The 12,347-nt window shown below is 33.5% G+C and overlaps 1 protein-coding gene across 15 annotated transcripts in view; it reads left to right on the forward strand.

The window, feature by feature from the left end:
- LOC106874748 (intersectin-1) overlaps nt 1-12,347 on the forward strand; it is a 254,063-nt gene that overhangs the window by 105,090 nt on the left and 136,626 nt on the right. For 10 of the 15 annotated variants that reach the window (XM_089365718.1, XM_089365722.1, XM_089365721.1 and 7 more), the window contains 3 exons: nt 5,500-5,596; nt 7,197-7,343; nt 8,621-8,679. In XM_089365718.1, coding sequence (XP_089221844.1) covers nt 5,500-5,596; nt 7,197-7,343; nt 8,621-8,679 — 303 coding nt within the window. Of the gene's footprint in view, nt 1-5,499; nt 5,597-7,196; nt 7,344-8,620; nt 8,680-11,316; nt 11,347-12,347 lie in introns of all 15 variants that reach the window. The other 5 variants (XM_089365714.1, XM_089365725.1, XM_089365719.1 and 2 more) reach the window with 3 other exon arrangements.

Consider the following 12,347-nt stretch of genomic DNA (forward strand, 5'->3'; position numbering starts at 1 on the left):
AAGTGTTTTGCGTAGAATGTGTGCAGTACCCAGTAGTGCAATTTTCTGTATGTTATATATATTTGTAAGTCCTGGTGTTTTTGTTATGTATTTGTCTGAATATTTTTTTATTATACCTAAGGCACCTACTATGATAGGAATTGTTTCTGTTTTTAGATTCCACATTCGAGTTATCTCTATTTCCAGGTCTTTGTATTTTGAAAGTTTTTCCATTTCTTTTAGAGAAACGTTGTCATCTGCTGGTATTGAAACATCAATTAGAAGGCATTTTTTTCCTTCATGATCTTTGACAACTATATCTGGTCTATTTGCCTTAATTTCTCTATCTGTGTGTATTGGCATATCCCAGAGTATGGTTGCTTTCTCGTTTTCTGTGACCTTTTCTGGCGTGTGTTTATACCATCTTTTTTCTGTTGCTATTCCATAATGTTGGCATAGCTTCCAGTGTATATAGGTCCCAGCTCTGTCGTGTCTGTGAATATATTCCTTCTTAGCCAGGACTGGGCAGCCAGAGATAATATGATTTATTGTTTCTTGTCGATCTCCACATATTCTACAGTTACTTGTTATATTTCTTTTCATTATGTGTTTTTGGTAATTTCTGGTGGGGAGGCTTTGGTCTTGTGCAGCAATTAAAAATCCTTCAGTCTCTGCTTTGAGTCCTGAGCTTCTCAGCCATCGCTGGGATTTTTCTCTGTCTATTTCTTTCGCATTTAGTTTAGCCCAGTATTTACCATGTAGGGGCTTTTCTTGCCATCGTTTTATCATGGTCCGTTGCTGTTCTAGTTTTAGTTTGGATTTCATTTGTTTTATAGCTTTTGTTGTTTCTTCTTCTTCTTCTTCGTATTTGTTAGGTAGATTGATTTCTTGTTTGTATTTGTCAGCTTCCTTAAATACTGAAAACAGTTTTTTGTTTTGCTCGTGTTTTGTGGCTATTTGTATTAGTTTCCCTTGCTTCTGGAGTAGGTATTTTTGCAGTCCTATGGTGGTTATTTTATAATAGTTTTCTAGCTGTATAAGACCCCTGCCACCTTCTGTGCGTTGTATATATAGCCTTTCTATGTCAGATTTTGGGTGGTGCATCCTATATCCTGTCATTATTTTTCTTGTTTTCCTGTCTATTTTACATAGTTCGTTTAGTGTCCAGTTAAGGATGTTGTAGCTGTAGCTTATAACTGGGACAGCTAAAGTGTTGATACCCATTATCTTGTTTTTAGCATTGAGCTCTGTTTTTAGTATTGATCTAACTCGTCTATAGTACTCTTTCTTTATTTTTTCTTTCATTTGTGTATGTTGTATCCTATCTAGTTCATTGACTCCTAAATACTTATATGGTTGGCTTTCGTCTAGTTCTCTTATTTCATTGGCTTTATCTAGTGTTATATTGCTACTTTTAACTAATTTTCCTCTTTTCAGGGTTGCTTTGGCACATTTTTCTAATCCGAATTTCATTTCTATTTCCTTGGTAAAGCCGTGTACTGTCTGTAGTAGTGTTTCTAGCTCTTTGTCGTTTCTTGCATATAATTTTAGGTCATCCATATATAGAAGGTGGCTGACTGTTTTTCCATAGCATTTGTAACCGCATCCAGTTCTATTTAGCAATTCTGTTAGAGGTGTGAGTGCCAGGCAGAACAGGAGTGGAGAGAGCGTGTCTCCCTGGAATATTCCTCTTCTAATGGGGATGGCTTTCGTTTTCACAAGTCCCTCTTTTGTTTGGAGCTGTAGCACTGTCTGCCATTTGTTCATTGAGTGCTCTATGTATTTTATGATAATTGGTGCCACCTTGTTTATGGCTAGTGTTTCCAGAATCCACGTGTGGGGAACACTGTCGAAAGCCTTTTGGTAGTCCACCCAGGCCATACTGAGGCCTTTCTTCTTTCTGCGGCTGTCTTCAGTTATGGCTTTATTGATCAATAATTGATCTTTACAGCCGTATGAGCCCTTGCAGCATCCCTTCTGCTCTTCTGGAAACAGGTTGTTATTTTCCAGGTGTTTACTCACTCTCTGCGATATTATTGCAGTAAAGGCTTTGTAGATCGTAGGGAGACAGGTTATAGGTCTATAGTTTTGTGGTTTCTCCGTTTCCGTGGATTTGGGGATTAAGATGGTTTTCCCTTTTGTGAGCCATTCAGGCATTGTTTCTGGATCTGCTATTATGTTGTTAAAGTTTTCTGCCAGCTTTTTATGCATTGCTGGCAGGTGTTTTAACCAGAAATTGGGGATCTTGTCGTGTCCAGGTGCTTTCCAGTTGCTTAGTCTTTGCAGTGTCTGGGTGACCTCTTCAGTTGTTATAGGGGCCCAGAGTTGCTCAGGTGCTAAGTTCGTTGTTTTAATGGTCCTTTTTTGGGGTTGTTGCTTCACCGACCATATTTGTTTCCAGAATTTCTCTAGTTCTTCTGCTGTTGGTGCTGAAGTAATGTCTATTTTATTTTTACCCAGTTCTTGGTAGAGTTTTTTGGGGTTGGATTTGAACTGTTTGTTTTGTTCAAAGAAACGTTGGCGTTTCTCATACCGGCGGATCCTCTGTGCTTTGGCAAGGATGTCTTGCTTTAGTTTTTCTTTTGCCTCAGGTAAGTCTTTTTCTGTAATGCTGTATTTGTACAGTATTTTTGTTTTCTTCTTGTTACTTAGTAGTGTTGATTGTTTACTAATTTCGTTGAGAATCGATAAATCTTTTCTCTTTTTTTTAATTTTGTTCTGGATGTTATTTATCCACAAGGTCTGTTTGGGTGGTAGAACTCCTGTTCGGATGGGTTTGAGTGAGTATCCTGCTTCTTTTGTGGCTGCAGTGGCTGCCGCATATATCATGTCATTTAGCTCAGTGATATTGCCTGTTGTTTCTGTGGTTGTTAGTTCCGTGACGGCCAGGTTTATGCTATTTATTATTGATGTTGTTTTATTGTCTATTTTGATTTTTGGGAGATATAATCTGTGGTCCATTCTAAGATCTGTGGTTTTCAGTTCTTCGGTTATTTTCATTTTCATAGTATCGTAATTATTAGGTTTCCCTTCGTTATTTCCAGGCTTTATATTTGTTTTGCCTTCCTTTTCATTCATATGTTTGTCTGTGGTGTTCTGGATTGGTGCTTTTTGTACACTATTATACATCTCTACGGTCTGGGTTTGTTGTTTTTTGTTTACTTCGTTTTTGCCGGGCATGTTACGTTTGTCCTCGTGTTTTGCTATCTCAGTGTTTATATTATTATTTGGCATTGCTGTGTGACTACTATCTAGATTTTCCTGATGTATTTTTTCTTTCAATTGCTCTATTTCTATTTCTGATATTTTTTTTGCTTTTAGAATATATCTTCTTATGTTAGCTAGTTTGTTAGGGTTCATTGTTTTATCGAGGTCTATATTTACATTATTTTTCTTCCATGTTTTATATGTATGTGTTGTTGCGTTTTCGTTTTTTGGGTAGAGTACTGCTGTGAAATAGGCGTGTAGGATCGAAATGTGTTCCTCACGTGTCCATTTATGCCGTTTTGGTTTTGTTTGCGGGACATGAGGAACAACGTCCGGCCCTTTATTTTGACGGTCGTCGTTTTCGTAGGGTACCGGTTCGTTTATTTCTGTTGTCAGATTGTTTTGCACGTTCATATCTTCGTATTTTTTTCTTAACAAGCTTACAGTACGTACTTCTCGGTTGTTATTCTTGGGTGAAATAATACCGGTGTTATTTAATATGTTTGTAATTTTTTTGTACATGGTGTTTTGGGGTTCGAAGATGGTCTGATTTTGATGTAACACGTGTGTTTACGATCGCTGTGCGGGTAGTGGAGGTATCAAGTTAAAATACATCATTATATTTGGAAAAATAGGAGTATTACTTACTCGGGTATAGTCCAACCCTTTGTCAGCTATATTTGGGCTCCATGCGATGTCTTTATTTCCGATGTTTTTGGATAAGTTTCGGAGCAGTGATTTATCGTACTCACATGTTAAACTTCCCCGGTGTTCTTCTTCTTATTATTATTATTATTATTATTATTATTATTATTATTATTATTATTATTATTATTATTATTATTATTATTATTATTATTATTATTATTATTATTATTATTATTATTATTATTATTATTATTATTATTATTATTATTATTATTATTATTATTATTATTATTATTATTATTATTATTATTATTATTATTATTATTATTATTATTATTATTATTATTATTATTATTATTATTATTATTATTATTATTATTATTATTATTATTATTATTATTATTATTATTATTATTATTATTATTATTATTATTATTATTATTATTATTATTATTATTATTATTATTATTATTATTATTATTATTATTATTATTATTATTATTATTATTATTATTATTATTATTATTATTATTATTATTATTATTATTATTATTATTATTATTATTATTATTATTATTATTATTATTATTATTATTATTATTATTATTATTATTATTATTATTATTATTATTATTATTATTATTATTATTATTATTATTATTATTATTATTATTATTATTATTATTATTATTATTATTATTATTATTATTATTATTATTATTATTATTATTATTATTATTATTATTATTATTATTATTATTATTATTATTATTATTATTATTATTATTATTATTATTATTATTATTATTATTATTATTATTATTATTATTATTATTATTATTATTATTATTATTATTATTATTATTATTATTATTATTATTATTATTATTATTATTATTATTATTATTATTATTATTATTATTATTATTATTATTATTATTATTATTATTATTATTATTATTATTATTATTATTATTATTATTATTATTATTATTATTATTATTATTATTATTATTATTATTATTATTATTATTATTATTATTATTATTATTATTATTATTATTATTATTATTATTATTATTATTATTATTATTATTATTATTATTATTATTATTATTATTATTATTATTATTATTATTATTATTATTTCTACTGTAGGTACAAGGCCTTGAAAATTTTTTGGGGAAGGGAGGCAGCCAATTACATTGACTCAAGTGCATAACTGGTACACTTATTTCATTGACCCTGAAAGAATGAAAGGCAAAGTCAACCTCGGCAGAATTTGAACTCAGAACATAGCGGCAGCCGAAATACTGCTAAACACTTCATCTGTCATGCTAACGATTCTACCAGCTTGCCGCTTGATATATATATATATATATATATATATATATATATATATATATATTATAATAATAATAATAATAGGTAAAATTGCCATACAACAGCAACAGGGCTATTGCCACCAGAAGACTGTCTTTTTCTATTCAAAGCACCTATTCCTATATGCACACACACACACACACACACACACACACACACACAAATTCACACATACACACACATGCAGATATATATATATATATATATATATATATATATATAATGGGCGTTAAAAGATCATATGATGATAATATCTGTATATTTTGTTTCTAATCTTTCCAGTGGACAGCAACCAGCCACCACCATTTCGGCATCAGAGGATTCTTCATTCACTGCAGTACAATCACGAGCAGTTAACAGCTCACCTACTCCTGGCCAGGTATGTAAGCTATTTCAAACGCTGCTGTTATTATATTTGATCCTCCTCCTCCTCCTCCTCCTCCTCAGGGCCGATTGCAGAAACTGTAGAAAACCAGACAAAAAAGTGCTTTATAGAAGTACACAGTTACAGCATTTTACACAGTGTGTTGAAATTCTTCAGTATTTCAAGGTCTTTGAAGTACCCAGTGACATACTGGGTGGATCAACCAACTATATTTTTATGTTGTAATTTTATGTTTGGTCTTTTGGCAATTGTTAGAAATTTTTGTCATCATCATCATTATTATCATTGTCATGGAGAGGTACAAGCATGGCTGTATAGTTTAGAAGCTTGCTTTGTGGTTTGAAGTTCTGTCCCATTGCATGGCAACCTTGGAAAAAGTGTCAAATGCTATGATCTTGGGCTTACCAATGCCTTGTGAAGAGAATTGGTAGACAGAAACTATATGGAAGCTCATTCCATCTTAGCGGGTGTGTATGTGTGAGTGTGTGTTTATTTAAACATTTAATTCATAATCATTAATTCAATAAAACAGATTTTGTTGAACTACTAACAATTCGGGATTAAATATGCATTCACTCTCAGGCTTATCCTTGAGTTCTTTATTCTAAGCGACAGACACAGCTTTGAACTTTGGAAAATGTATACATACATATATATTTATAATATATATGTGTATGTGTATTAAAAAATTTTATTCAACTTGGAAGGCAACATGTACCTGAAGGAAAAATGCACTGGATAGTTACTATGACATTTGTAATGTTATACACTTGATGTGATTTTTGAAACACTGGTAGTACTCAACAATCTCTTCCATCTCAGTTTTACTGTGATTTGATTATTGCTTTGTATGCAGCCTTGGTTGCTTTTGAAACGGAGTTGTATAGTTTGTGTCATCTTATCGGAAATTTCTGTGTAACCTCGATATGGTACAAACTATATTTGATGCAGTGATTAACAAATTTATTGATCAATTATCAAGTCATCTGTGTTCTTTATACAAGTCATGTTTATACTAAACACTAACAAACTTGTCTTACCGCAGTCACTTGACTGATCTTTTTACATCATTAGTGTTATTATAAATTTATGTGTGTGTGTGTGTGTGTGTGTTATGTGTGTCTGCACACAAATATTAACATTGCATGGATTTTCTTGCCCTCACTGAGTGAGACGTTGATGTGATGTTTACTTACCCTGTTGACAATATGTCAAATCACATTGTGCTTCTTTTGAAGACCAGTGAAAGGAAAAGCATACCTCTTATTCAAAAAAACAGGCAAGGGTTGGTGACATTAAGGGTATCTAGGATTAAGAAATCTGTTTCAAAAAATTCTGTCTGACCTGTACAAGCATGGAAAGGTAGACATTAAAATGATGATGATGATGATGATGATGATATACATATAAACTGTGTAACTTGATCTTGTAATTCCAATGTCATTATCTTTGATTCAGAGGAATTTTAACATGTCTCTGTGTTTAAGTTGCCAAAATACATTTGTTAAAGAGCAAAACATGATACACAGACATATTTGTCTGCGAAATCATTTATCTCTTCACTTTGAGTTTCATTGACTTTGGTCTTCAACAGGGTTTGGCAGCTCCAGAAGGACTACAAGCTGTTGCCTTGTACCCATGGAAGGCTAAGAAAGAGAACCACCTCACTTTCAACAAAGGTGACACCATAATTGTGAAAGAACAACAAGATATGTGGTGGTCTGGAGAACTCAATGATAAGGTTTGGTTTTGAGTTTGTCGTTTCTGTTCTCATTTCTTTGGGTTTATTTATTATTTTCTTTAGCTAGGGCTGGGTAAATTTCTCGGACTTGCTTTTATTAAAAGAAACTTTAAAAGAGACTACCTTAGCATGCAGCAGATAGACTCAGATATTGCCATGTAATTAGGAAGGTTGCTTTGCAGTCACGTCCTTGCAGGTTTGATGCCTTTCCTGTTGCTAACCCTCACATGTTTCCATGTCAGGTACTTCTTCTCTTGGCCCTCTGAATACCAAACAGCTCAATGGCTGCACATTTTTGCAGCATATGTAAACAATGTCAAAACCCAAATGGGAAAGTACAATGTCTCTGCCCCTCCACCACACATTTATAGCTATAATCTATGCATATATAATATGATGAGCTTCTGTGCAGTTTCTGCTGATGAGACTCACTGACAAAGCATTGGTCAACCTCAGGCTGTAATAAATGGCCCTTGTCCATATTTCCATGCTACACTAATAAAGTGAGCTTCATAGCCATACAACAGTGCTTGCATCATCATCATCATCATCATTGTTGTCATCATCATCATTTAATGTCTGTTTTCCATGCTGGTGTGGTTTGGACAGTTTGATGAGATGGCAAGCTGGAGAGCCTCCCAGGCTCTAATTGTCTGTTTTTACATGGTTTTGACAGTTGGATGCCCTTCCTAATGCCAGCCACTTTACAGAGGGTACTGGGTGCTTTTTCACGTGGCACCAGCATGGTTGCTTTTTACATGGTGCCAGCACAAGGTGTCTTCCATGTGGTGTCAACATGGGTGCTTTTCATGTGGTTCCAGCGTGGGTGCTTTTTATGTGGCACCAGCTTCTGTGGGGTTGCCAAGTAGCTTGAAAGACAAGGACCACTCAGCTGAGAGAGGGCATATAACTGAGTGAAGTGGCTGTGTGCCAGTTGAATGGTTGGCGTATGTTAGAGGGACAGGGATAACTGTCTTACTATCCCATCTTGCATCTTGATGGAAATTTTTATACTCACATACATAATAATATTTATCTTGCTGTAGGATTCTTTCAGTTTTAAATGATACTGTAATAGATGCAGAAGTAAGTTCCTCTGAACAGAGTGAGCATTTTTAGTTTCCTTTTTAATTTTTTTAATGTTCTATTTTTTTTTTTTACTTATATTTCTCATTTAAAATAAGAAATGTCATTCCTTTACATTCTCCCTCTCTCTTTCAAATATCTCTGGTGTTTGGTCTCTGTAATGAATATGAAATGTTTTTTTTTTGTTACAGGAGGGATGGTTTCCTAAGTCATATGTGAAATTAATTGGCACCAGTGCTCCAAAGCCCAGGTATTTATTTCTCTATTTTCCTTTGTTTTATTGCAAGTTTTTCTTCAAAATTTTTTGTTTAATATTTTTGCATTTAGCAACTGATAGCATTTTGTTTTATTAAAAGATCTAAATCAGTGGCTTGCATTCGCTTCTCTCTAATGATTCTCCGTTTGATGACTGCAGCAATTTTTACTTAACGATCTCTTTTCTGTTTCACTTTGATGATTCTGAATTGCTTACTTCTGGTAACTGTTGGCAACCATTAACATTATTCTTTTCTGAAAATCAATAGAAAATAAAATGATGACCAGATATTAGACTAAGGATTTTTATGTAACCATTGATCCTTTGCAGAAGAAGGCTACTGGTCCTTTTACAAGAGAGAGAGAGAGAGAGAGAGACAATGGTCATTTTCATGAGATACAAAGAAAGAAAATAGGTTTGATTAATTTAGAGTTGTTTAGAAAATTTTGAATCCCAGGTATGGCTGTGTGGTAAGAGGCTTGCTTCCCAACCACTAAGTTCTGGGTTCAGTCCCACTTATGGCACCTTAGGCAAGTGTCTTCTACTATAGCCTTGGGCTGATCAAATCCTTGTGAGTGGATTTGAAGATGGAAACTGAAAGAAGCCCATTGTATATGTGTGTGTGTGTGTGTGTCTCTTTGTGTCTCCTATGACTGTTTGACAACCAGTGTTGGTGTGTTTATGTCCCTGTAACTTAGTGGTTCAGCAGAAGATGTCAATAGAATAAGAGCCAGGCTTTAAAGAAAACATAATATAAATAGTAGGATCAATTCATTCAACTAGACAAATTCTTCAAGGCAGTGCATCAGCATGGCCAAAGTCTAATGACCGAAACAAGTAAGAGTTAAAAGCACCCAGCACAGATGGTGTTAGGGAGGGCATCCAGCTATAGAAACCTTGCCAAATCAGACTGGAGCCTGGTGCAGCTCCCCAGCTTGCCAGCCCTGGTGAAACCGTCCAACCCATTTAACGGATGTTAAGTGATGATGATCATGATGATTCTTAAAGCAGCCAGCCCTTTTTTTCTGTCTAACACAAAAATGATGGGCTCATTGTTGGCCCTGTTGACTTTTATGAGAGTATTACTAAACCTTAAAATCAATGTTCACTTAACTGTAAAATGAAGTCATGACCCAGAGATGAGAGCCACTGGTTGAAAATAAAACAATCTGAATTTTTGTTTCCGTTTGATACTCTGCATGTTGTGATGCTTTATAATTCATGGTTTATTTCATAGTGCAGCATCCTGCATTACATTTGTCTTAATTGCTCCTTATGTGTTCCTCTTTATATGCTCTGATAACGTTTGATTGTGGAGATGCGTGGCTTAGTGGTTAGGGGTGTTGGACTCATGATTGTAAGATTGTGGTTTCGATTCCTGGACCGGGTGACACATTATGTTCATGAGCAAAACATTTCACTTCATGTTTCTTTAGTCCACTAAACTGGCAAAAATGATTCATCCGGTGACAGACCAGCATCGTGTCCAGGTAGGGAATATATGTGGCTGGAAAACTGGCCCTAACCGGTCTTATGAGTCTATATGACTCGGGAAGGACCTTTATCCCTCTATCTAATGTTTGATTTGATTGTGACTTTATGAGGAAACAGAACATTGTGTCCCTTGGGAAAATTCATAAAACAAAGACCTTAAATATTTTGATCATTTAAATTTAAGATTTTCTTTGTATTAACTTGTCCTTTTTAAACCTTTTAGCATTGAAACCAGCCATTTTTGCTTATCCACAAATATGAAAATAAATGAATCAATAAATAAACAAATGTAGAACCTGAAAGTTATAACTTTCTTCTTGAAAGAAACGTGTTTCCCCACGGAAAATTACAGCTACACAAGTGCAAAACTCTAGTCTACAACTTGGAGGGTACACATGCATATAAATGCATTTACTTCATTTATCAAAAGAGGAATGAGCTCAAATCCTGCCAAAGTCAATTTTACCTTTCATTCTTTCAGAGATTGATAAACTAAACTACCATTCAAGTACTGGAGCAATATAATCGGCAATGCCCCTCCCCTTCAAATTGCTAGCCTTGAGCCAAAATATGAAGCCATTAACTCTTTAACATTCACATTACTCTATCAAATGTAATGCTTCTTTATTCACCTCATTTTTAATTAATTGTGCAGTATGTCACGGCTTCAACATTTCGATGATATGATTGTTTATTTTTAGAAGGACATTGTAGGGTAGGTGCAAGAGGCTGGCTCTGGTTTGAACAGAAAAACAGGTTGAACAATTGGGCTGGATATGGCAAGTTTAAATGCCTAAAGGGCTAAAAGACAAGATAATTATGTTAGACGATGAAAATATTTAGATAAGTTTGTTTCAAGTCAAAGAAACCACAATTCCTTCCTGAATATCTAACACACAGTTTCACATGCCTTATTTCATCAATATATATTAGTGTATCAGCCTTACATTACTTTTATCTCAGTTTTGTTGTAGTTAGTGTTTTTTGCTATCTCAAATTATATTTCCATTTTCTTTCTCATTGATTTCCTTCTCCTCCTCCTTGACTTCTTCAACTTTTTCTTCTTCTCTGTTGTTCCTTTTTATTTCACTAACATCAAGATAATTTTGAGCACTTTAAAACTTCTTTTTCTTACAGTTTTCTTTTTGACAAGGCAGCCTTAAAAAGGTATTGTGGCTATTGGTGTGTTTACTGAGCTAGCTATTTGTAATATCTGATGTATGTTTTAAAATGGATGCCACACTGCCTGTGTCTCTTATATCTTGTTTTCAGTTTCTTAAAGCATGACAACTTTACCCTCATAAACCAGACCTCTTTCAGTTCCAGTTCCACTGCAGCTGTAAAGCTCACTCTGGATTGCCTTGCCAGACATTTTACATGTTGTTGTTGTTGTTGGATGTCTTTGGAAACACAAAGAAACCACTTTATCTATCACAGCATTGAATGTTTTGTATATATTTGTAACTATGGCTCCTCTAAATGCTGAACTATATAAATTTATATATATATATGCATATATGTTATGTATAAAAAATTTAGAATCTTTGAGAGTCATGAAATCAAGCATTTTTAAAGGTAATACTCAAGTATATGAAACTGCAAGTATATAATAGCATGCAAATATTGGGTTGAAAAACCCTTGCATGGAAAAAGTCAAAGGAAAAGTGAAACTTGTTTAATCCAATATTTACACAGTATATTTATAGCTTTAAAAGCCTATACATGTGTGTGTGTGTACACACACACACACACACACACACACACACACACACACACACATAGATATATACGCACGCACACACACACACATACATACATACATGTATAGACTTATATTTACTGCGGTGCCATTTTGTGATTTGATAAATACCAATCTCTTTAAGTAAAGTTTTTCAACTACAGCTTAAATATTTTAATCCATCCTAGCTACTTCTATTACTATTACTACTACTATGTTACTATCCCTGAGTCTTGTACTGCTACTCATGTGTGCATGTACACACACACACACACACACATGGTGGGAGTTAATTGGGCTAAAAGTTTGCTTTTGAAGTACATGAAAAGTAGACTGCATATATTAATTTAATTTCCTCCAATTTCTTTAAAGCAAAGAAAAAAATCTAATATTGAGTAAAATATCTGATTTCATTGTAATCATACGAACC

This window comes from Octopus bimaculoides, chromosome 18 (genome assembly GCF_046866305.1).
Source record: "Octopus bimaculoides isolate indiv1 chromosome 18, ASM4686630v1, whole genome shotgun sequence".
NCBI classification, from domain to species: domain Eukaryota; kingdom Metazoa; phylum Mollusca; class Cephalopoda; order Octopoda; family Octopodidae; genus Octopus; species Octopus bimaculoides.